Raw genomic sequence first — 24,328 nt, 5'->3', positions numbered from 1 at the left:
TTTGCATGGTGTTGGAGGTTTTCTTCTACAAAAATTTATTGACGTTACCGAATAACATTGTCTCGACAAGGCAGGAGAGATATGATCAAAAAAATAATTACGTACAGTTTTCAGAATGACACCTTGTTATGAGAGAACATCGGAAACTTGGACGTTATTCGAGATCTTTTTAATTATATTGGGAAAATAAACAAGATGTTATAGGATAGGGCCAATACAAATCTTTGCAGCAGGCTGAAATTGCTCGATCTGCTAACAGATAAAGTGAAAAAATTGAAGATAACGATGAAATGGTCAACGAAAACATTGAAATTGATTTAAAAATCTTCACTCAGGAACCACAAACAGCTACTGTACAAAGGTCATGACCTCATTTGTGGGGTTTTTGGCTAGAAAAAAATTCGGCACTTAAGTCAATGTGTTTTGTTTTTTCCTTAGTAATGTTGGGCCAAGACGTGATGGAAATTCAGATATAAGACTCCTTATTGTTCACAACTCCTAGCCATTACGGTCAGACCTGATATCAAAACTTTGTCCCAATCAAACAATGTAAGGGAGTTAGTCCCGATCTGAAGAAAACCCATCCAATTATTTTGTATATGGAAAATTGCTTCAAGACTGCATTTTCCAGCGAACTGAATCACTCATGGTGCTGCAGAAGGGTAGTACGATAATCGAGACGTTTTCTTATGATAAAAGGATGCATACTTTCAAAAAAAATTGAGCAAAATTAATTAATTTGTTCGAATAATTAATTCAACTTTTGGTAGATATTTCTTTATCTCAGTTTCTACAAAGGAAATTATTGGACATTCACACTTGCTAGGGAGGTCTCCGTTTATGTTTGGAAGTTTGCTACAAGATGGGTAGAAATTGAAAATAAGCAAGGAATATTGTAATTTTGGTGGGCAATGAAGCGGTTAACCTTTATTTGAAGAACTACGGTTCTAAGTTGCTACTCTGAGTTTCACGCTCAATGTTAACTTCAAACAGTTGCATGATCATCGAATTACGTGTGAAACTCGGAGTAGAAGCTTAGAACCGCCCTGTTCTATATACCAAAAACGTGTATCTAATTTATAAAACCGGACATTGTATGCCAGATGGGTATCCAGCAATTCGCGATCGTTCTTTTGACTTTTCAGCAAATCGATAAGTAAGACTATTTCGCAAACTAAAATATTTTTATCATATTAGGGTACTAAATGCATTGAAACTGTCTTTTCCCTTCACTCCCTTCCTTTAATACATTTCTTCATAACAGTCAAAATTTTTACAATCCTTCACAGCAAGTCAAGTACAGCCATTTTGCTAATCAGCCGTTTAGAACTCAAATACTGCTTTTGATATCTCTCCCTTTCTCAAAGCAGCAAAGGCAGCCTCGTAGTCCTGCAACTGAAAGGCTTTCACGTCAAGCACATTCCAGTCAAGATATCTTTCCGACATGTCATGTACAAGTTTTATGGTGCGAGGAAACGTAAATTTGTTCAGGTATGACGTCACAACTTTGATCTCTTTGGCATAAACGTTAAACGGTTCGAAATTGACAATTTTCCCCTTGGGGCAGACTCCAAATAAAACAATGGTGGCACCTTTTCTAAGCCACCGTAGCTCTTCCTCGACAGCTGCAGGGAAACCAGTACAGTCTATGATGACATCGAATCCGTATGTTTCGTCCTTCTCAGCCTCAGCAGCCCTGCGAGACAACTCTTTTGGGTGAACACACTCGTACCCAAGGTTCATTCTTGAAGCCATTTCTTTCCGGTGCTCAGAAATTTCACTAATGGTAACATCTCGATAGCCATGAAAATGAAAAAGGGATGCCCAAAGAAGTCCAATGATGCCTGCAAATCGAAAATAAAGACAAATAATTCCAAACGTTCAATTTTATCTATTTCTGATCAAATCACATATCTACTTAACCAAAATAAATTGATTGATAAGACAAATTACGAGATCTATCGTTAAATTGTAGGTTATAAAATATAGGCGGATGAAAATCTTGACGGTACCGCTTTGAAAAAATTAAAGATTGTGTCAACAGCAGTGGGCTATGATTGGGAATGAAGAAAATGAAGAATCTTTATTATAATAGCGATTTATATTAGATTACGTTTTTAATTTTGATAGCCTAGAAACATCTTATGGATTTGCTATCGTCTTTAGTTTTTGTGCTACCAGCAATTACTATAAGTTTGAGAAAGAAAAATCAGCAAACAAAAAACAAAGCCGGAGTAGCAATTTTGAACTAAATCAGGTAGAAATATCCGATTTGAATGTAAACTCGAATTGTCCGGCGTACAAATCGATATGATTCAATTATAATGCTATGTCCTAGAAATACTGTAGAAATTAGAATAAAACAAATTAGAAAGAGAGAATGACATTAAACGGAAATAAAGACCTGCTCCTGCAATTAGAACTTTTGAATCAGATTCGACATGCCCCATGTTGTCCCAGCCTCTCACGATTGTTGAAAGGGGCTGGCAAAATACTGCCTGCTTCAATGACATTGTGGAAGGTACTGGATGAACAAGCTGCGCAGGAACCACGCAGTATTTTTGCATGCCCCCATTCTTCTGATACCCATAAGCAGTTCGCATTGCCTCTGTAATACAAAACTGAGGTTGTCCTCTAGTGCAATAGTAACAGGTGCCACACCAGTTGTATGGATTGATACACACCCTGAAATCAAAGAATGAAATTTGACGCCTGAAACATTTAAATTACAACAGCAACCAGTTTCATTACTTTAGTAAATCGGGTTTTTTGGTTTTTCAGGATTTCCACAACGTTTCACCGAATATTTCACCATCCGTATATATGTAAACAAACTGGCATATTCAAAGTTTCAGAGAGAGATAACTACTTCCTTAAAAAGTATTACTTATCCACAACAAAAATAAAAGATATGACACCATGATGAGATCTAATTCTTGACATTGCACGACTATGCCTGACTCAATCAAAAACTTAAAATCACCAGCTTATGTATAAAATCAACGACCTAAAGTAAGCTGATTAATTCTAGGCGAATTAAATAATAGACTGCATAGTTTCGCTTGTAAAGAGAGGCAAGACGAGTGCATAATAACCACTCGTGCCATTTTACTAAGCAAAAATCTCAGAAACAGGAATGCGTGGTCGAAAGGGGTATACAAATAGCAGATAGCATGAGATTTTTGTAACTGCAAATCCGGACACCCAAGCACTTGGAAACAGCCAGAACTTGTTACAAACAGCTATAACAGAACTAGGAAACAGCAACAATTTGTTGACTAGGAACCAACATCAGTTACAAATATTGACCGAACAAGAGGAAAGCTGAAATATGTCTAAAGCACAACCTATGCCAAGAATAATTCATAGAAAGTGACTTTGAAATGTACCATTAGGATGTAAGTTGAGCATTTAGGGATTACAACGGAAAGAGCATTCAATGAGTCTAGCAAGTAGGATAAACGAAGCGTGTCTGAAAAGGTGTGAAGAGAGGTGCAAGTAATGAAAGTGAAGCAAAAGTGCATAACAGCTGAATACTTTCACAGAATATATTACGAGTGGCAACCTACATTACGCATATTTCAAAATATTTTGCCGTAGTGTTTAGAACGGTGTTGAAAGGTTTTTGACTCAACCTAAATATGACAATTATAAATTTTTTGAATTTTTTGATATATATTCATGTTTTTCTCTAGATGTTTTATTCGCAACGATTCTTTATAAAAAATACACAGTTATGCACTATTTGCATGCTCAATATAATCATATGACTGGCGGTATGCACTGTCTCATTTCTGACTGCTTTTCTTCGCCGCATCATTATGATAATGAGTTTAAGCTGAAATTGAAATTCACCATTGATCTTTACTTTTAGGCATGTTCCCCTGTCCCTCAAAAACCCTATACAACCCTCACCAGTTTCACCGTGTTAGAAAGAAAGTAAAATCATTGCTTGATCTTTTGAACAAACGATAGACTGATAGAAGGGTTGTATAGGCAGCTGGGGTCTGCATCGAATCTTGTTCAGCGCCCAAAACTACCCTTGCGGACGACGTTTCATGCTTGCATCCGATTTTGCGCAACTCTCTTAAAATCTGGGACTACCAGCATTGAGATTTACTCGTCATTACTTCGCTACAAGTCATTACATTAGTTGATTTCTCTTCTGGTAATATTTAGGTAAACCTTAGCATTTCAATGGATCCGAACAGTTATTTTACCACTGACTACATCGTTAAGAACCGCACAATAACAGCTATTTTGAATAGTGTAGTCCAAAGCAAGATAACAAAGTGTTGGAATTCATACAGAACTTCTTACAGTAGCGAAATTGATTGGAAATATCAGACAAGCAAATGTTTGTTGCTGACGAAGAATACTCGATCACCTACAGATTAACTTATGTAATGACTTGTAGATGAATTTAAGGCTACCATTACTACCAGCATATAAATTTTAAAGCAGGTCGAATACACTTATGGTTTTATATTCAACGGTCTTTGTTCTAGAATTACGCTTCTGAGCTCTTCTTTTCCTAAGGGGAAATCTGGTCCCAAGCTGATATTTTCATACTTTTAATTAATTTTCTCAGCTCCCTCCTAATGAATTTAGAAAAAAAATACACAGAGACTGCAGAAAAGTATGAATCTATCTGAAGGAAAATACAACTGAGCACTGAAAAATTTCGTCAGAAAAAGTTTGGTTGTGATACTTTCGTTACATTTCTTCTCATTGGCTTTCTTTCCGTTTGTTGACCACCCCCAGGTATTCTGAGCTCCATTTACCTAAATCTGCAGGTGAAAGAAGTCCGTTGACTTCACGCAATTTTCCACAGTCAGAAACATTCATGATAGGAAAATCTTTGATAATAACTTTAGGTATATAGGTAGATAAACTAAGTGGGTTTAGGGTGGTGTCAACCTGTCGTCAAAAACAACACTTACCTATCACCAATGTTGACATGTGAAACTGCACTTCCAACTTCACTTACAATTCCAGCAAATTCATGACCAAGGATAAGCTTGCTAGCTGCTGGAAACTCTCCTTTGATAATATGAAGGTCTGTACCACAAACCCCACAACATTTCACTTGAATTACGACGTCATATGGCTCCTTGACTTTTGGTATCGGGGTTGTGACCAATGAAAGCTCGCCGCCGTAAAGCTGTACAGCAGTATTCATCGCGACCCTTCAGCAAAATTCTGCAAACAAACACATAGAATGCTCATAATAAACCCTTTCTTAACATGAAAACTGAACAATCGCAAACGAAAACAAAACGAAAAGAAACATCCGAATGTACCAAAATCTTGTGGTTACTAGATTTAATATTTAAACATAAAATGTCCAGCATTTAAAATAGAGCTGCAAAAATTTTCCATGATGCAATGTGCCAAAGCCCTATATCTGACAAGAATGCAGTAGTTTAGATATTTTCAAAAGATCCTTAAAATGTCATATCTTTATGTTACAGAAACATCTAACTTGCCCCATTAAGACTGTCCAATCATTGGCAAATCCAGGGCAGCCACTAGCTATTGCACTCAAGGTGGTGCTCAGATGCCAATTGCGGATCAAGTGGTTGACAAACTATGAATTTATTGATAAGTCTGCATATTTACAGAAAAGGGACCCTAAATGGCAAAAACTCTTTGTTTTAGCAAAAAAAATTTCTTCCAAGGGGGATTTTATATCCCCCACATCCCACTGTAGCAACAGCCCTTGGCAAATCAGTATGACTTTCCATTCACAGGTTGACAAATAGGTTTTAGCAGGAAGAGCAGCATAAACAGCAAGAGTCAATGTAAGTAATGTTGCATATGACAACATTATGCATGGAATATCAAAGTGATGGAATAAAGAAAACTGTTCATAATATTTTGAATAACATTACATCACCAGTGCATACAGGGACACAAGATACACAGCAAACTACATAGATCTAAGCAGTATTAGTCAAAGAATATACATCTTTAGAATTGCTTCTATGACCTTAGCAATAACACCATCTACATTTAATTGCTTATAAAATGTTAACATGTACATAAATTGAAAAACTGCTTGAAACTGCCCCACAAAAACTGTTTACTTATTATTCTTCTACATAGCCACAACTATTATCAATATCCTTACAGCAGTAAAATGGCCAGGGGGTTCCCACTTTCGCGCAATTATTTTAAAACAACAAAACATTCTTCAGATAATGTTTGTGAGAGGCCTCAAAACAAGCCACGAGTTTAATTGAGAATGGCCAGGATTTCATAAGTAAGCAAAGGCAGTGGTGAAAAGAAATTTCAGAAGCTGAGATTTTTACATTTAGAGGTACATTGTGATTCGGAAATGGTGTTTTTGTCAGGTCAGGCTCCACCTGCTACTGGTAACATGTAATCCAGTACTATCTGATGCATGGTTCATTAGCTCAGCAACAAAACTGGCTCCCCCACTGAACTTATCCATGAGGATGGTGACTAGCGACCAAGCAGGATTAGAAATAAGACCTGTTAAAGGGCAGAGGAGCTTGTCTGTGAGCCAACACACAACTAGCTAGAGAAAGTGTATCCATAAAAACACCAGCATTATTCATTGTAAACATTTAAAAAAGAACATGCTTTTTGTAGCAGACAAAAATTGTTGTTCAAATATATTTGTTCTACATAATATCAACGCAAACTTAACTTTAGATTAATCCAGAGAAAAGAGCCAGCTCTGTAAACACATTAACATTTATTTGTTTGACACCTACATTTCTATAAAATATTGACTTTTCCTAAGGATCTACAGTCACAGTTTAGCAACTCGATATATTTTACTAGCAATATCTTACAGCAGAAAAATAAGGATAGTTTAAGCTGGCAATTTTATCTATGACTGAAAAATGATAAAAGCAGAAAAAAATTTGATCACTTTCAAAACAGAACATGCTTAGCTCTGAAGTCAAATTGATGTTCAATCACCCTTTAAAAGTTTGATAAGAAGAGCAAATTTCACAAATAATTTTCAAACTCCTTTCCCTTCTCCTGATAAGGAATAGGAATAGGTTAAATTTACCATATTTGCAATGTAGAAAATGCACCCTTTTTAGTATTTGGCTATTCTTTAGGGTGTGTCTTATATATTATTGATTTTCCCATCATTTCCTCATTGTGGCAAAATATTATTTTATAGACAAAATATCTTACAGAAGACAGACTTTTAAAAACCTTTGTTAATCAGTATGGCATCACTTGAGTCCTGTCCCACTGGTCTCAAACTGAAAATTGTGGAAGAAATTTTGGCACATGAAAATCAAAAAGGGAAGATAACATTTTGGAATTAACAAATTCAAAGTTTGAGGAAGAATTTAATTCATTTTAAAACCTGGCATTTCTATTGGTGTCAATTCAAAATTCAAAGGTACACATGTTGGGTTTGAACCAATTTTCAACCACAGAGTTTCTTGAATAGTATATTTTTTGTATATTTTTTATATTTTCTTCTTTATTTATTATTACAATTTACAAATTGTGAGAAAAAAGGATGTGTTTTGTACATGTACAAAACATGTACATGTATGGTAAGACACAGTTATTATTTTCTTAGAATTTCAACATAAAATTTAGGATTGGTCTTATACAATAATGCATCTTATACAATGGGAAAATATGTTATGTGAGAAACACTATCTTTGATCAAGTAGCCATGGTTCAGCCATGAATTTTTCAATTTTAAAATTGCTTTGTATTTTAAAATAAAAGCTATAACTACATCTTAACAGCACACTCCAGTTCTCTGTCCACCATGAAAAGAAAATTAGCTTGTTAGTTTTGATAGGTAGAGTAAAAAAGTAAGTAGAGCTGTAAAAATTGAAGAAAACAAAAATTACTTGAACTAGATCCTTAGTTCTGTAATTGAACTAAGCTCTAAAGACCAAGGTCCCTAGTTTAATAATATCTAAATGATTCTTATCCAAAAAGGAATGGTTTACTTCAGAGCAAAGTCACACATTATTTGATAAATTGAAAAATCTGTCATGCTGCTAAAAAGATACATGCATTCTTAAACATCACAAGACTTTAATTCTCAACAGCTTACTGTTTCTACCTGACACCATTCCTCATACTTTGGTAACTGAAAATAACATTTGAATCCCTAATTCTGCCAGTATCTCCAAGACACCATTTATCATTTTTTTGCATTTTCCTTTAGTATTTTAATCAAAATAGTGGGCATTACAATCAAGAGATATAGAATTCAATATTTCATGTGTCAGCCCATTCTGCATTCCTTGTAGTGTGCAGGGAAAATCATTCCTGCCCCTCAAAATTGGCTTCCAGCCACACCAGCATCATAGAAGATCTACTTGCATCAGTTTTTAAAACCAATGATTAAATGCCTAATGGACCTTGTCAAAAAAGATGCAATCCATGCCAGTTTTAAAAAGAAGTGTTCTTAAGTATTGTTCCCAGGGAGTAGCCAAGTCCTTCCCACTGTTCCAGTTAGATCTTTCTTAGGATCATGCCACAGGAGGCACCAAAATTTTCTGTTTAATGGACTTCCTAATGCAGAAATCAAGGAATGCAGAGTGGCTGTCAGCTGATAGAAAGCTGATAGTTAATTTAGGTGCATTGATGGCAAAAATGTCCTGTAATCTAAACCAAAAAATTGTACTTAGCAGGTTTTTAACGCTATTTATTCCAAAGGATACGATATGCTGTTTTCAAAGTAATTGATGTGACCAATCGTAGCCAACACACACTTGTCCACTGGTAGCAAGGGCTGTCCGTTGCTGGTAGATGTCCCCAAGAGGTACAATAGTAGCGCTCAATATTTCTAACATACTGAACACAAATTCCCGTGCATCAGTCGAGAAATAATCATAGACAATGCAAACCAAAAACCTTAGGGACGGGATGATGAACCCAAGGCCACCTAAATACATTCAGGAGCAGGTTCCAGGTGTAAATAATGAGCTGATCTCGATGAATATTTGGATCGGTGTTTGATAAGTCAAATTCCAGTGGACAGTCTGCGTTTAAAAAAGACAGAGCTACTTTTGAAACTCACCACAAATGCACAAATTCGGATGTTCAGTTTTGCTGTTGAAGAATCTTGGTCGTGAGCTGCAGTTCTTGATTCTTCGAAGGAAGCAGACGGCTGCCCTATGCTCTATACAAAACAAGTAGGTCACGCATGCGCCAAAAATGGGTGGGACGTGGGATCAACGAAAAAAATTATTTGGCTTGGCTCTGATTTTCATGCAATGGTGTATCTGATAGATGCGCTAGGCCGAATCAGTTATTGTAATTAAAATTGCTGCTACAACGGCACAGTATGATCGGCTTTTAAACTCTTTCTGACCTTCCGTGCAAGCCCCACCCCTTATTTGCTTACTTCCTTCTTCTGCACATGCGTCTCTAAGTCTATCTTCTGTTCAAATGCAAACACTCAAGAAATTAAAGCAGATCAGGAAGCAAAAGAAAATAAAATTTATAAACTATTGCTCAATCATTAGACTGAAGAAGCCACCAATAAAAAAAGAACGGTAGTCCAAATCTTTCGGTAGGTAGTTTCGTGTGGCCTGTCTGAATACGAAGACCTTTTTCCACAGGCCTAAGGGTCCCGCGTATCATGCTAGCATCGCTCCATCGCTGTCTGTTTGAGTCGCACTAGCAAGTACTCTATGCTGAGCGGTTTGAAGAGATTTGTGGATCAAATATGAAATTGGAAGGAAAATAAGGTGCCCGTTTCATCACTGCATGCGAAATCTGCCCCATTTCAAAAAAGCATCCGACTGCGGGCAATTTGTTTTTGTCTGTTATGTTACTGTTGTTGCTTTTATCTCAGTTTTTCACGTGAATAATGCCATCGGTGTTTGTTGTATTTGTCCTGATACGATGCTATGATTTTATTAAGTATTATCAAGCGAGTAATACAATGCAAGTTATAGATATAGAGTATACACTTTTAAGAAAATGGTGGAAGTTTTTATTTTTGTATGATCAAGATGTAAACGGTCAAATCAGGTCAAATCTGTCATAAGGATGCAATCTTAAGCCACATTCAAGCTGATCAAGAATTACAATGCTGTTAAAATAGATTTTTAGGGAAATGATGGGGATAATGTTTTTAGGGTTAGGGATAATATTCAAATGAATTCAATGGCAAGAATTAGGAGTGTTGGCGTGCTATTGGTGTTGTGTTGCTAAAGTTCCATGAGAACAAAAGTATTATGACGTTGAAAATGATGTTTTACTGTTCAGTCAGTATATTATGAGCTGAACTTTTGTAAAAATAAGACAAAAAATGTAAGTGGTTATAGGCAAAAAATATAAGCAAAGTAAGCTTTAAAATTAAAACCTGAACTTCAGGCTTGTAGCAAAGATTAGTTTTCATCAGATAGGTGTGCTCTGCAGCTTGTCCATATAATGAAAAACAGATTCATAGCTGTGCCTGTGAACCTCTAAGTAGCACATGCATCAATAACAAACATATGCTACTACACACTTTCTAACTTAATGTTTTCCTTTCAAATTGCAAGGGATTTAAAAAAATATGACAAAATGGGAGAACTATGATAACTTTTCTTAAAAGAAACTCTTATCTTAACTCTTAAATCATTATAAAATTTAAAAGATCTCCAGTACTGATATGCAATTGTCTCAAGTCTCTCAAGTTGGAAAATCGTCCACACTTGTCAAGATGAAATATCATCCTGTTTGTCAAGTCAGAAAATCATCCGAACTACCACAACAAACACATTTAACAATAGACAAACATTACAATTGCTGAAACCAGATTATTCTTTCTGGGATGCTAACCTTTATCTCGTCAGTCTGCCTATAATGATGCAAGGAAGGTAATTGAGGATTGAGGAAAAGAGAAAGCTGGGAAGAACATTTCTGTTTTTCCTATAAATCGATATCTGGTATCCATTGCTGTCAGACTTGCTAGTACCAACCCTGTTTAAAAACTCTTTCTGCTCATTCCAACCTCCTTTTTTCTGATTCAAACCCACCTGACAGCTAAAACATATTTCAGCTACGTGATTAAAAGCATTTATTGACATTGAGCATTCATTTCATAAATAAGGCCTTACTCCTCACCACCTTCCTCTCTTCTTTAATCTTAAACCCAAATCTTCACATCCTTTATCAGAGAATAGGGATAACTGGATTGCATATATCTTTTGAATGTGTAATCAGAGGTGATATTCTTCCTCATTTTCCTCTGCCCTGTTGCCTCAACCATTTCTTTCATATGCAGAGTATTTTTTCACTGAGCAACGCAAGCTTTTTACTGTCAGAAATTCATGTTTCTATTTTCTGCCAGCAAATCAAACAGCTATGTGGATGTCTTTCACCCATTCTTGCAAATGCTGAGCATTGTATTTTTCAATAAATTCTATAGGTCATGTTTTGCTTTTAGTTGCCTTTCTTTCATTTTTGTCCAATAACCAAGCCTTTCCAAGCCTTTGACTGGTTTCCTGTAACCAAGCCTTTCTAAGAGGCAAATGCATAATAACCTGATAGTTGAATACAATATTCTTAGTTATATGTCACCCTGTTTGGAAGGTGATCAAAGTGCATTTTTCTTGTCTTTACTACTTGCCAAATTGTAAGCTTTGGTGTCATATTTTCAGCTTCCGAAATGAATACTGCCCTGCAATTATATGATGGAAAGCTTTCACTGATAACAGTTCCCATTCCAAATATCAAGAATGGCAATGATGTGCTGGTAAAAGTTCGTTTTTGTGGTATTTGTGGCACTGATTTGAACATTATTAAAGGACAGTACCCAGCAGCAAAGAAGATTGTCATGGGCCATGAGTTTTCTGGCATTGTCACTGCCATTGGGAAAGATGTCAAGCACCTTAGTGTTGGTGACCGGTATGTGATTATTGATCAAATAGTGAAGTGTGATGAATGCCAAGGTGCTTCACTCCATAACATTTTGTGACAGTTTAGTTTGTTTTACTAAAGTAAACTGTGATGGTAAAATTAAATGAATCAGTGAATCAATTTTGTGGTTACCTTCTTGGTATTATCTAAATTTCTGCTATTTTCAAAATGAATTTTTTAACTAAATAAGTTACAAATCTAGGAAAAAGCAATGTACAAATCAAATTTGGTTCGAATAAATTCTTAAATGACTTCATAGGTAGAATGTTTGGCTTAGATATCATATGAACTTTTTGTTGCTGGTTAATTCTTTCTTTTTATTTTTTTCATTGTATCCTACATATAAGCTTTGAATCAAAGCAAATACCATTTGTGACATTGTTTTACTTTAAAAGTGATTAAACTAGGTCTTCAACTTTTTGCCTACTAGGTTTTCAAGGCTGCTACAGCCTTGTATTTTTGTCTCTCTCTCCAGTGTTTGTGTAAATCCAACAAGCTGGTGTGGAACCTGTCATTACTGCACTAGAGGAAACCCGCAATTTTGCACCAAGGAGGCAATGCACACAGCTCACGGGTTTCATAAAGATGGTGGTTTTCAGCAATACTGTCTACTTGCCTCACACCTCTGCTACAAGCTACCTGAAGATATGCCGTTAGAGCAAGCAATATTTTGTCAACCAATGTCAGAAATCTGCCGTGGATGGGACAATTTGGGAAACTGTGATTCAGATGCGAAGATCCTTGTTTGTGGTGCAGGTATTTTTTATTGTCTCTTTTTAGCTGTCAAGGGGAACGATTGGTGAAAGGCCAATAAGGAATGGGCGTTTTATCAATGCCTGAATATAATATGTTATTTATCATCTACATCCAGTTCTATTTGCTGCGACAGATCCGTATTCGTTTCTTAGCAATTTCTTCTTTTCTGATTCTTCCTGACATCTCAATCTCCATACATATTTCTTGTCAACGTTAAATTGACGTCCAACAGCATGGTATCCTTTTTCTTTTCCAAAAACAACAACTTTTCGTATGAAACTCGTCTTCTATATAATACAAGAAGAAATTTTGGTAAAACGTAAATAAGTATAGGTAGGCGATATAGCTTTTGAAAATTACAGCTTAGGGGTATGGTTCTACAAACATCTTAAGAGTTGTGTTTTTTCAATACCTACATATGCCTATATTTCCCTTTGAAAAGATGCACTACACATATAGGCTGCAACCCATATTAAGAGAGCACAAAATGAGAAAACAGCTGCCTGTCACTGATTTATACGGTATTTGGATTTTTGCCAAGTTTTTTGCAAGATTTCATGAACAAAAGTTTCTCAAAGGAGCTATCAGCACGATCGTGTGAATCTTATTTGTGAACATTCTTTTTAATAGTGAGTCGTTTTTACGTTACAGTACTAGCAGCTTATGAAACTAGAGCTGATGTAGGCTTTCTTCTGATTCGGGTTGGTTGTCACACATTTGTGAATTTTTATATGTCATTGTTTTACCTGTTAGGTTTGATTGGCTTACAGTGGGCCTCTCTTTTTCACTTCCATGGCTATCGAGACGTCACCATAACTGAAACAGCAGAAGCTAGGAGGGAAATGGCAGCAAACATGCACATCGGATACAGGTGCGTGAAGCCAAAAGTTGTTAGAGCAGAAGCTGACCTTGCAGAGAAGAACTGTGATGAAACGTGGGGTTTTGACGTTATAATTGACTGCACAGGAAACCCAAATGCCGTTGAATATGAATTAAGGTGGGTCAGAAAGGGGGCAACCATATTGTTATTTGGTGTTTGCCCCAAAGGCGCCATCGTCAACTTTGAACCCTTCCAAGTGTATGCCAAAGAGGTAAAAATTGTGCACTCGTATCTGAATAAGTTTACCTATCCGAAGACAATCAGGTTGGTGAGTGATATGGCCAAAAAGTACCTGGACTGGGGTGTGCTTGGAGTGAAAACATTTAGCATTCAAGACTACGAAGAAGCTTTCAGTTGTTTGGACAAAGGTGAAATCACCAAGGGCGTTTTTGAGTTCTAGCGCATTCCAGCTTGCCAACATGGATCGCTAAACACGACCTGAAATATTTCTTTTTCATTAATTGCGACAGTTTTACTGACAAAAGTAGACGAATTTTTGTGATTTCAAAATTGAACTTTTATGATTTTGTCCCAAGAAAAATTTCCTACTAATTTTTGTCAAATTAGGAATTGTATGGTGCGTTGAGTAAACAATAGTTTTCATTTGGTTGAATATTCCGAGAATAAAGGTGATGATTGTCAATTTATGTATCTATATAGCTTAAACAGCCCTGCATTGGTGAAGTTTCTTAGAGCTGTGTGCTTCTAGAACCCTGCCTATGACATCATATGTGACCAGCTCTCCCATCATCAATTATGCAAATCAGCTTGACGTTGCAGAATTAAGCTCAGTTGTCAGAGACGAATTAAGCTGATTAGGAATAAACAAAACAAATAGTAAATCAGAACTAATGGTAAATCTGCATCTTTCTGGGCAATAGGACAAAAATATACAGCACTAAATTTCAATCTTGTTATAGAGAACTTTTAATGACTTTTTTCCATCCTGACATTACGTGATTGGGGACGTATCAATAGCGCATGCTTGAACGAGGTAGGACACTCTTTTTACTCGAGCAGTTTCCAGAGTCTTTTTATCACTGCAAATTCAGTTTGAAATAAAACCTGAGCTTTCTCAAATTTACACTGGAGACCGTTTGGAAGTTCACGGGGACATCCTTTGCGAAACGAATGTGAAAATTGAGGAAATAATATCTGCAAAAATTTTAAAAAACTGACATTAAAAACAAGGTTTGGTTCAAAGGAAATGACAATGAAGAATGACAAGGTATCGTGTTCAAATGTTCATAGATAGCAGTACAAAATCTGTCTCGTCGTTTTCTTGCTCTTAAGATTTTTATTTTCATGGAACCAAGAGATCCTTGTCAGTCTTGCAGGATCGGTCAACCTTGACTCAAGCTAGGAGCCTTAACACTCATCTAGTCAAACTGGCATTATAGATCAGTTCGAGTTACATATCGGTTTGATATGAATTCTAAGAAACTTTCAACGTTTTCTTCTTTATACTCAGCCCAAACCGCATGCATTGTTCTGTGATTTCGAAGGGATCTTTGTATTGACACAAGAAAGAGATTCCCTTATGCCTTCGCTCCCCCTCCAAAACACAGGCTTTTATGACCATTCAAGCCTGCTGCAAAAATTATTCGAAATTTTGCCGGCACAGACGCTTTTCAGCTGCTCGCGCTTAATAAATCTGCGTATGATGTGGGTATTGCGTGTTTTACTCGATGGAGATTAAAGAACAAATCTTCTTCGAAGCTGGTATGAGCGGGTGATACATTGTGTTTCCTTTTGACCTTAGCATGTTGAAAATTAAATCCTCGTTTACTGCTTGTTTCAATTCAGTGCAGTCGTTACACTATCTACGGAGCTTCATCTTGATAAATGTATACCTTTTATATGGAATGGTTATGATAACGGACAAATTCCAAGACGGTGGCTCATCGAAGATTAGACTTCTAAGCAGCTTAGACCGGTTGGTAAAGTCGAGTTGCTAATGCAGATTTTGTGAAGAAACTGTATATCAAATGCTGATTTTCCGAAATAGTTAGTGTCTTAACCATGAAGTCTTCGTTTTATTCTAATTTTGACTTAAATACTTTTATCTTGGACTTTGCCGTTAGTATTATCATTTTCGCCAATGCCTTGGCAGATATAGAAAACAGAAAAGAAGAAAAGGATTCATGCGGTAGTTATATAGTTATTCCGGATAGCTTTTTGCTGTTGGATAAATCAAGCAGCCTGACTGATCCATCAATGCTAGAGAGTTCAACGGAGATCAAGAATCGTAAGTCGCTGTTGAAGCAATATGTGCTATACTCTGCTGGACTTGTTCTATATTTTGTCCTGATGGTGCTCTTCGGCATAGCCGGCAATCACGTTGCAGGAGCAGTTCTGTTGGTTCAACATTTGTCTATCAGTATTGTCATATTTATTGCGATGCGGAAATGGATAAAATCGAGATTGTTTTCGGTGTTGTTCGCGTTAGCCCTCTGTGTTATCTGGCTTAAAAGCTTAAATACAAGCTACAGATGGATAGTTAATAATACAATAGTTCTACTGGTTGCAGCAATGACTCGTTACGTTAAGTTCAGGAACTTTATTTCATTGCAAATATTCATGTGGCTTGCTTTTTTCTACGATGTTTTTGCTTTGAGTAAGTTACCCTCAGCCATTACATCACGCTTTTTCTCACTGGTGACACCTTGTAAGACCCTGCTTTGTGACATTTCACTTCACAACATCAGGTATGACTTACCAACAGTGTTCTCTGTTCAATTCGGTCCATCAACAAAACATGTTTATCTTGGAGCTGGGGACATCATCATCGGTGCTTTTCTCGCTAATTTTACGGCTGCGTTTTTCCACTCGAGAAAGCATCTTGCCTTTAACGTGTGCCTGTACGCTCTGGCAATCCTCGTTCTGATGAGCGTAACATCTTCCCAGTCGCCAGCTTTATTGACCATCGTCCCTTTCGGGACCATTGGGATATTTGCCAGCGCATTTTTGACACGAAACATCAAACGACTCTTTAATGTAGGCTAATGTCACATTCCGGTCCAAAAGACAAAATTATTTAAAATACCAATTTTATAATTCGTTCTTCTGTAAGTTCAACCGTATTTTTGTACATTGTATGAATGGGAACTTTTGCCTATCTTAGTTTAGCAATTGTCGGCAATCAAGTTAACTGTAAAGAATCTGTAAGTTCTTGTATATTTAGTGAACAAAACAGCAATTGAAATTCTTTCAAACCGTATAGCTTACACTTGTTTCCATTCGCAGTTCTCTCTTGGCTTGCTTGATAAGCTAGTAAGTTTGCCGCTACTTTTTGGGAACTATTTGGTATTTGCACAGCATATTCAAATACCAAAGTCCTGAAGAGGTTGCATGGAAGAAAAACTGTTGCATAGTGTCTCAGGTTGTTTAGGTAAAACTTTCTTGGGACAGGGCATTTGTTAAGCTTTTTCGTTTTTTGAAATTGAAATTACTGCACTTTTATTGATTGGCAATCATCGTTAATAAGTATAAAACATCCTGACATTTTGAAATGTTTCATTATTAGAAGCCTCAAGAAATCCAAAACAGTTAAAACTCTATTGAAAGGCATTTTACGTAACTTTATCTGAATGATTACGATGGGATTTCATTGGATTCAAGTCAATTTCGTAAGTGGTTTCGACATCCTCGGCAGGGTGATGTGAGTATGCTTTTAAAACTATTATTTTTTGCAATAGTTTTATGTGAACAAACTGGATTGTGAGAAGAATAAGCAAGATGGAGAAACAGGTCGAATAAAAGATCAATGACTTGGACAATGAATTTGATAATTAACAAATCATCATTACTACATCTTAGTTCTCCAAATGTTAGGTTGTGATCTTTGCTGCAATTAAAATTAAAGTATCAAATCTTTGAAAAAAAATTGGTTATGTAGAGTCCCTTAGAGTAGAGAAATCAAATAGTTGACTCTCACAAAATAAACTTTCTTATAGCTAGCTAGCCAATGTCGCTCTTTCTAAAGGAGATAAGATATTGGCGGCTTTAAAGCATGATACTGAACAAACATGGAAACATATTTGGTAAAAAATCAAGTTCATAGAGGCGTGAAATGTTTTTCTTAGATACTGTGGAAACAAGATGCTAAAACTTTTGTAATTAGCCTGATTTCAGCTGCGACGCGAATTTTATTTTAGAATCTTGTGTGTTGATTGGCCAATACCTTGGGAGAAAATAGAAATGGTGAGATCGTTCAGCCAGTCGTGATTTTATTGCTATGATGACATTCTACGTGTGATAAAACGTTGAGGGAGAGACAAATTGGCAGCTACGCCTATTCAAACAAAAATTATTACCACAATTCTAGATTTGAACATTTGTGCAACTAGAAATGAATTCATTGGACTACATAAACCTGTCTCATTCAGAGTTTGACTGGGTATGTATGTGGTGAGAGTCATTTGAGGATATCCCAATTTCAACTAATAGCGTAGTGAGAGGGAGGCAAGAAGGGGTATACGCCCCCAAAGGCAAAGGGTGTTTTCTGGTTTTCCTTTGCCCTCCCCTTTCCAATCTTACCATCCGGGCTACGCTACTGATTAAATTCTGGACATGTTTATGTTATTCTGGACATGCAAAAGTGGATGAGCTGAGAAGTGTGTGACCAACAAATTTTAAAGGCCACACCCTTTAGAACGCTGGATAATGCACCTTTTAGGAAATACTTGCTTTTTCCACTTATTATTTTTAAACGGTCTGATTCAAAGAAGATAACGATTACAATTAGAATAGTTTAACATGATCAGACGCCAAGAAAATGAACAAAAAATGGTTCCCGGTCAAGAAATGCTACCACTTAGGATCCGTTAGGGCAACTTTTAAAAGTAAATTTCTAGAGTAAACTTTCTAAAGAATTTCTAACCTATTATTGCAAAAAGTGGGGGGGGGGTGGATAAAGCCCCTGCTGGCCCAATGGCTGCGCGGTGCCTGTGTATTCTGGACGTCTTTTCGTTGATGATTGAGAGTGATCAAATGCATAAAAATGTTTATATTTCTCAAAATTTGCATGGTAAAATGCTACACCACTGACTATAATCAGAAAGGTTTTTGTAGAATATTCTTGTGTGATTATTTTCAACCAACAACATTTGGGCCTTAAACTTTTGACGCAGGCAAAGGTGTTCGGACAAATACAACATACTGTTGTTTGTTTAACAGGAAAGGCTTATTTTACCGCGCAATATTTCTCGAATTTCTTACAGATTGACGCTGGTGAGTGAGCATACTCTAGGTATAGCTCTAGCTGGAGGAATTTCTCCATTCATGCTAAGTCAGGTCTCAGAATGATGAATTTGACTGAAATCATACAGCCCAGTACCCTGGGTTCCAAAGCGTCAAATGGGGTATAGAGAAATCATGGGCTCCGACGCATGTTGGAAAGTGGGAGGGCTAAGGGAAGATTTGACAGACATAACAAAGGGTTTTTAAAAAAAGCTCCATTGTTTTCCAAAACTGTTAGGGTGGCCATAGCCCCCCACCCGCCCCTCCGCTCCTCCTTCATCGGAGGCCCTGGAAATAAGGGCGTTTTGGAAGAGTGCGGCGGTAGAGAGAAGAGAGAAGAGAGAAGAGAGAAGGGAAAAGAGAGAAGAGAGAAGGGAAAAGAGAGAAGAGAGAAGAGAGAAGAGAGAAGAGAGAAGAGAGAAGAGAGAAGAGAGAAGAGAGAAGAGAGAAGAGAGAAGAGAGAAGAGAGAAGAGAGAATGTTGTCGCAAATGTCTCGCAGGAACTTTTAATAGTGCTAACAGCAGGCAGGGCTTCAACTTAGGGGGTGTATGTCTCTTTTGCCCTTGGTTGCAACCTCCATGATGACGGGGTTTGACTGTTTATTCTTTCTTATAAATAATACCTGTAAAATAAACTGGTGATATTGCTCGAAGTTCAAAGTACAACATGTTTCGAGGTAAAGGCGAAATTAGTAAAAAAAATGTGCATTTAGAAATTGTCGCTGTGCATCAAAGAATTGTCTTGATGCATGTGTTCCCCATAAAATTTTTCTTAGAATTCAAACTGAAGTTTCGCTGCCAGATAAAGGTCTGCCGCCTGGTTTCTTACCGAAATTAGGCAATTTTTGCTCGTTGCTGTTGCTTCAGCTTTACCAAGGTCCTCGACACCATGTCCATGTACTGCTTCGTCTTGCCCATTTTTGCGGATTGCGACTTTGTCTTCAGTTTCTTTTTCCTGTATTTTTATTTCTTCAGCTGAAACAATTATTCCTTCTTCAGTTTTGTCATTCGTATTTTCTTGCGAACTTGCTTCAATCTTTTTATCAGTCACTGATTGATTCTCTTGATTTTCTGTTTCCTCGTCCATTCCTTTACTTCTGTCTTTGCTCTGTTCTTCGTGATCTTCTGTAGCTATTATACTCTCACTTTCTGTTACATCAGCAATATCGGGCTCGGGAATTTTCGTGCTGTAAATCGTGACTGAAGTTTCCTCCTCTCCTTTTAGGTTAACTAGGCCCTCTCGTTCAGTCTCAGGAACACTGGCATCACTGCAATTTACTGTTGACGATTCTGAGACCCTGACATCCGAGACCGGGTCGTTAGCTTTTTCTTCTCTGGAAGGATATGAGGTATTTTTGTCAATTCGATTTTCACAGCTTTTTAAGTAGCCCGAAAGGCTTTTCTGTACACCGTTGCTAAATGCTTCAGCGGCAGTAGCAAGGGGCAGTAACATTTCCCTAAATCCGGGCGTAGATTGTCTCTCAAGGTTCAGAAGCCTATCTTCCATAAGCTCAACCTTTGTCTTCAATACATTTACCGATTTATTCATTTCCTCTTCTCTTTTTTCATTCGACACTTGCAATTCAACCAAAAGTTCTAAAATGTGAAAATCTTCTGGATATTTCTCTGCCAGCATGTGACATAGCATTGAAAGACGCTTGCCGAACCTTTCTGGTAGCAAGGCTTCGATCTGTGAATTTTGCTCTCTTCCACTCCTCTGCTCAGTATTTTTGTTCTTCTTCTCTCGGAGCTTTACCATTTCGCCATTAGGGGCAACAAAAAAAGAACTGTCATTCCCAGCCTCATTAAAGTTGTTATCCATTCCCTGGTATTCATTGGGACTGTGAAACGCCCCCATTTGCGTGTCCCTATGGTAAAATCCCTGACCGTTCATCTGCCTGCTTCTTTGCTGATGTTGTCCATTTTCGTAGCGGTAATGGCCTAGGCGTTCCCCACGGGATTTCTCGTTTTCACTGTAAAACTCATCCTCCTCGAGAATATCAGCCATTCCTCGATGCTCTAAATGCCTTTGATGATAATTGGCATGATCGGAATCGGCATGGGGGTTACTTTGAGATCTGTACCCATGTGACGCTGTAACTGAATCAACACTTTTGTAATTTTGTCGGTCGTCACTGTGACCCTTCCTTGCTTGACTTGTCCAGGGCAATGTGTCATGTTCTCTTTGATGATTATCATACGTTGGACTAGACACTTCATATGTCGAGTCAAATGATTCTTCGTCTCTACTCTCTAAATCAGAATGAGAGTCAGTAGTGGCAGGGCTTGACTTTTCTTTTGCCTTTTTGCTCTTGCTGCTTTTCTTGAAACTGTCTCTAAACGGTTTTAATGCCTTGTCAAATGGGCTTACTCTGCCCTCCGTGTTTTGGCTTGAGTTCATCATTCTCAACGCAAATGCTCGATTGGTCGGCGGATGGTGCACATTTGAGCTTTTGGAATTCTTTGCAGACGGCATTCTTGAATGAAAAGAAGGAAAAAGGCTTTCATTGTAAGTAGCAGCCTTATATCTAAGTTTCAGAAAAATTCAGCTTTGATTTTAGTTATGTATCTTTTGTAATAACGTTTTAAAATTATTCACAAACCACACGTCAGTACACAAATGCTTATACTAGCATTGCTTAAATTTTTGTCAGGTATAGCAAATTTAATTCAAATCTCTGAGAGCTGATGCAGAACCTTCAAATGAAAACAATCCCTTTTTTGCCGTCAACTGTGTTTATAAAATAGGTTTGGTAGGGAGGTTACTGGATAGACTACCCGTTCTCGTCAGCTGGAGTTTCTTTGTTTCGAAATCACTGACGCCTTTAGTATTAACTCTAGCACAATATGATACGTACATAAGATAATACGATTACTCTGGATCCCTATGATGTTATTAAGATTGAAAACAATGGCCTGGTTTTCTCAACAGCCAATGGTTGCTTTGCTTTACGCGCGAGAGTGGTTTAACTTACTGTAAGTTGCTCAACTTAAACTTGATTGAGAATTGCATTGGAAAATTGATTGAGCATACAATTGAAAGAAATTGCCCGGTAAATAACCGAATAAGAAATTCAAGGAAAGCTTATTTGTTTTTTGCGTCTTCTTGGTCGATCCCTAAAATCGTTTTGATTTTTTGGACACTACAACACTGTGTTGATAAAAAGCTTATAATAAAGACAAAGATAAAATTTATTTCTTCTGTTATGTTACTTCTGTCCGGAAATTTATGATGTGTGAGAATAAAAATGAATTCTCATATGTATCTGCTAAGTCATTAGCAACTGATGATCTTTGCACTCATAACTGATGATCTTTTCACACCTAATTGCATACTTTTTTCATGCCGGTTTATAGAAAAAATGTCAGAGAATCTTCAAAATACTTGGCTAAACTAATGAAACATTTAAGCCCCGTGACGAAATTAATACCTTAAATGCTACTAAAACTCATTCTCTACGAAAAGGTATGCAGCATATGTAGTTTGGCTTACCTTGCTTTCTACTGGTAACGATCAAAACAAAAATAATTTAGCTTCTGGGGCTGCAAATGCACTGTAAATCATTGTCATTCTTTTATGTCTTCAACCTGTCTTGATTCAAAGAGACCATCGGCAGGTATGTCTGCAGTCGTGTAATAAAATATTGATCAGTTTACTTCTTACAAATGCATCTGCGGCAAATTTTTCTTCATCTTTATTCATCATTTCAACCAAATTCATTCGATTCCGCGTGAGGTTATCCTTCACAAAGATATGAAGCAAACATTCTACCAACATGAAGTAGGGAGCTGTGTTCCGCCACAAGTCGTATTTAAACTATTCTGAATGTAAGTTTTGCAATGAAAACGGCAGCAAATACGAAGAAACCGCAAATTATCTCCTCATTCCTTTTGATCATCCAGAAACAAGGAGAGGATTTGCAACTATAAAAGGCACAGAAAACAGTTTATTTTCCAAACTCGAGAGATTTATCTAGCCGGAACACCAGACTGATTCATGCTAGACAAAAGATTCATGCATGAATTGCTTAACTTAGAAAACACGTTTCTTTTGAAAGGAACTTCCACAGGCAGTAATCGTATCGCTATTGGCGATTAACCTATAACAGGGTGTCCAGCCAACGAGTGAACAAGATAAAACGTGCACTATAAATCATTTGATCATATCAGATCATCTAGAATGTAGAGTGATATGTAAGTCAGCCAGTACACGGGATACAGAAGGTGCAAAATTATACCCTGTTGATGTTACAAAAATACCGATCAGTGGTCTTAACATTGTTAACAAATGCTGCCCTTTTGCAGTACTCCCTTATAGCTTTCCATACTTGGTATAAAAAATTGATATGCAGGGTAACACACGGAAAGACAATCTGTCTTGCTTCTTCTTGATGTTGTTGGCGACTCCAAAGCAACTCTTTCTGTACTTTGGTGGCTGCAATACTGAGAACGCTTACTGTTTTTCTAATTATATTGTAAAACAATACATTTATCTCTCTTTAACTTTTTTACTGGATTTGTCCATAACGCAAAAATAAATGTAATATTGATAGTAGGTCTGATGAAGCATAAATAAAAATCAATTTAGAGACTTGCATTGTTGTGCAACTTAAGATACAAATTTGATTAATAAAAATAACATTCTCAGTTAAAGTAAAATGTGTTATATAATTAAAATTCGAGAACGGCGAGTTTTGACTAAGCAGATAATTTTTTTCTTATATTTTTAATACCTATTGTGAATTATTGTAAAAAAATATTTTCAAACCATTCTGGAAAGAAAGAACATCTTCCTCCTCAGATGTAACCGTAGGCAAAGTATATCACTGACTAGGAGCCCCAGAGTTCTTACGCTTCTGCGGAGTAAAATTAGATATGACATCAAGATTTTAAATATAGTTGCCAAAGATCCCAAGTCCGACCACAAAGCATTTTGAAGATTGTCGAGCTGGAGTGTGTAAGAATAAACAGGGCAGATTGGAAATGTCTTTCTCGTAAATGTCATGAACAGATATTTCGATTACGTCAACAAAAGTAAAATTTTGTGGTTTAAATCCACCTAACCTTGTATAAGGCTTTATAGCTTATCTTGATATATCTTTACACGACTGGTGGCACCCTTTTCTTTGAAAGATAAGGGGCATTAAGCGTCTGATATTTTATCAGTTTCCTGATATTAATTGATAAACATGAGTATTAAAAGATATACGAGGCAAGAATGCCAAGTCACGTTGCTGACGATTATGAGCTAATCAGGAAATGTGACTGGTCAAGGAAAAAGTCAAACAATAAAAGTAATGTCAATGGCCTTCACTTTCGTTTAAGAACCGAAATAAATCCAATATTTCTCTATAACAGGCAGCAACGAAGCATGCAGCAAAGAGTACTAAATGCAAATAAGCTTCATAAGAGGACCACCACGATATCAGTCGATATCAGCTTACAATTATATACAATTATATTATACTTATGACCAAAGTAAATGCATCTGACGGAGGCTACAAGGCAAAGCACAATGAAGAAATTATCCTGTCACAGGATCGCAATTCGGGGTCGAAGACATAGAGGTGACAA

At 36.9% G+C, this 24,328-nt stretch overlaps 4 protein-coding genes across 5 annotated transcripts; 2 read left to right on the top strand and 2 right to left on the bottom strand.

The window, feature by feature from the left end:
- On the bottom strand, window positions 1–9,199 carry LOC135689601 (uncharacterized). Its single transcript, XM_065206887.1, has 4 exons — window positions 9,044–9,199; window positions 4,944–5,202; window positions 2,405–2,685; window positions 1–1,844 (listed from the first exon to the last, which is right to left on the bottom strand). Exons 2-4 carry the CDS (start codon window positions 5,180–5,182, stop codon window positions 1,324–1,326), a joined length of 1,041 nt encoding a protein of 346 aa, XP_065062959.1. The 5' UTR covers window positions 5,183–5,202; window positions 9,044–9,199; the 3' UTR covers window positions 1–1,323.
- Window positions 9,200–9,381: 182 nt separating this feature from the next.
- On the top strand, window positions 9,382–14,187 carry LOC135689600 (uncharacterized). 2 transcript variants are annotated; one of them, XM_065206885.2, is made up of 4 exons: window positions 9,382–9,538; window positions 11,619–11,865; window positions 12,353–12,633; window positions 13,387–14,187. In XM_065206885.2, exons 2-4 carry the CDS (start codon window positions 11,627–11,629, stop codon window positions 13,911–13,913), a joined length of 1,047 nt encoding a protein of 348 aa, XP_065062957.1. In that variant the 5' UTR covers window positions 9,382–9,538; window positions 11,619–11,626; the 3' UTR covers window positions 13,914–14,187. The 2 variants fall into 2 exon arrangements, with proteins under 2 accessions (XP_065062957.1, XP_065062958.1); XM_065206886.1 differs by lacking the exon at window positions 9,382–9,538 and adding an exon at window positions 9,577–9,716.
- A 150-nt stretch (window positions 14,188–14,337) lies between these two features.
- LOC148960175 (uncharacterized) lies at window positions 14,338–17,498 on the top strand. Its single transcript, XM_089116236.1, has one exon. The coding sequence runs from the start codon at window positions 15,536–15,538 to the stop codon at window positions 16,517–16,519; it is 984 nt and encodes a 327-aa protein (XP_088972362.1). The 5' UTR covers window positions 14,338–15,535; the 3' UTR covers window positions 16,520–17,498.
- LOC135689639 (uncharacterized) lies at window positions 17,285–23,577 on the bottom strand. Its single transcript, XM_065206938.2, has 2 exons — window positions 22,248–23,577; window positions 17,285–21,231 (listed from the first exon to the last, which is right to left on the bottom strand). Exon 2 carries the CDS (start codon window positions 21,228–21,230, stop codon window positions 19,527–19,529), a length of 1,704 nt encoding a protein of 567 aa, XP_065063010.2. The 5' UTR covers window position 21,231; window positions 22,248–23,577; the 3' UTR covers window positions 17,285–19,526.
- Window positions 23,578–24,328: the final 751 nt, after the last annotated feature.

The sequence above is a fragment of the Rhopilema esculentum genome, chromosome 5 (genome assembly GCF_057945365.1).
Source record: "Rhopilema esculentum isolate cy_ngs chromosome 5, ASM5794536v1, whole genome shotgun sequence".
Lineage (NCBI taxonomy): Eukaryota > Metazoa > Cnidaria > Scyphozoa > Rhizostomeae > Rhizostomatidae > Rhopilema > Rhopilema esculentum.
The sequence above is the reverse complement of the archived record's forward strand: the minus strand, read 5'-3'. Positions and strand labels throughout refer to the sequence as shown.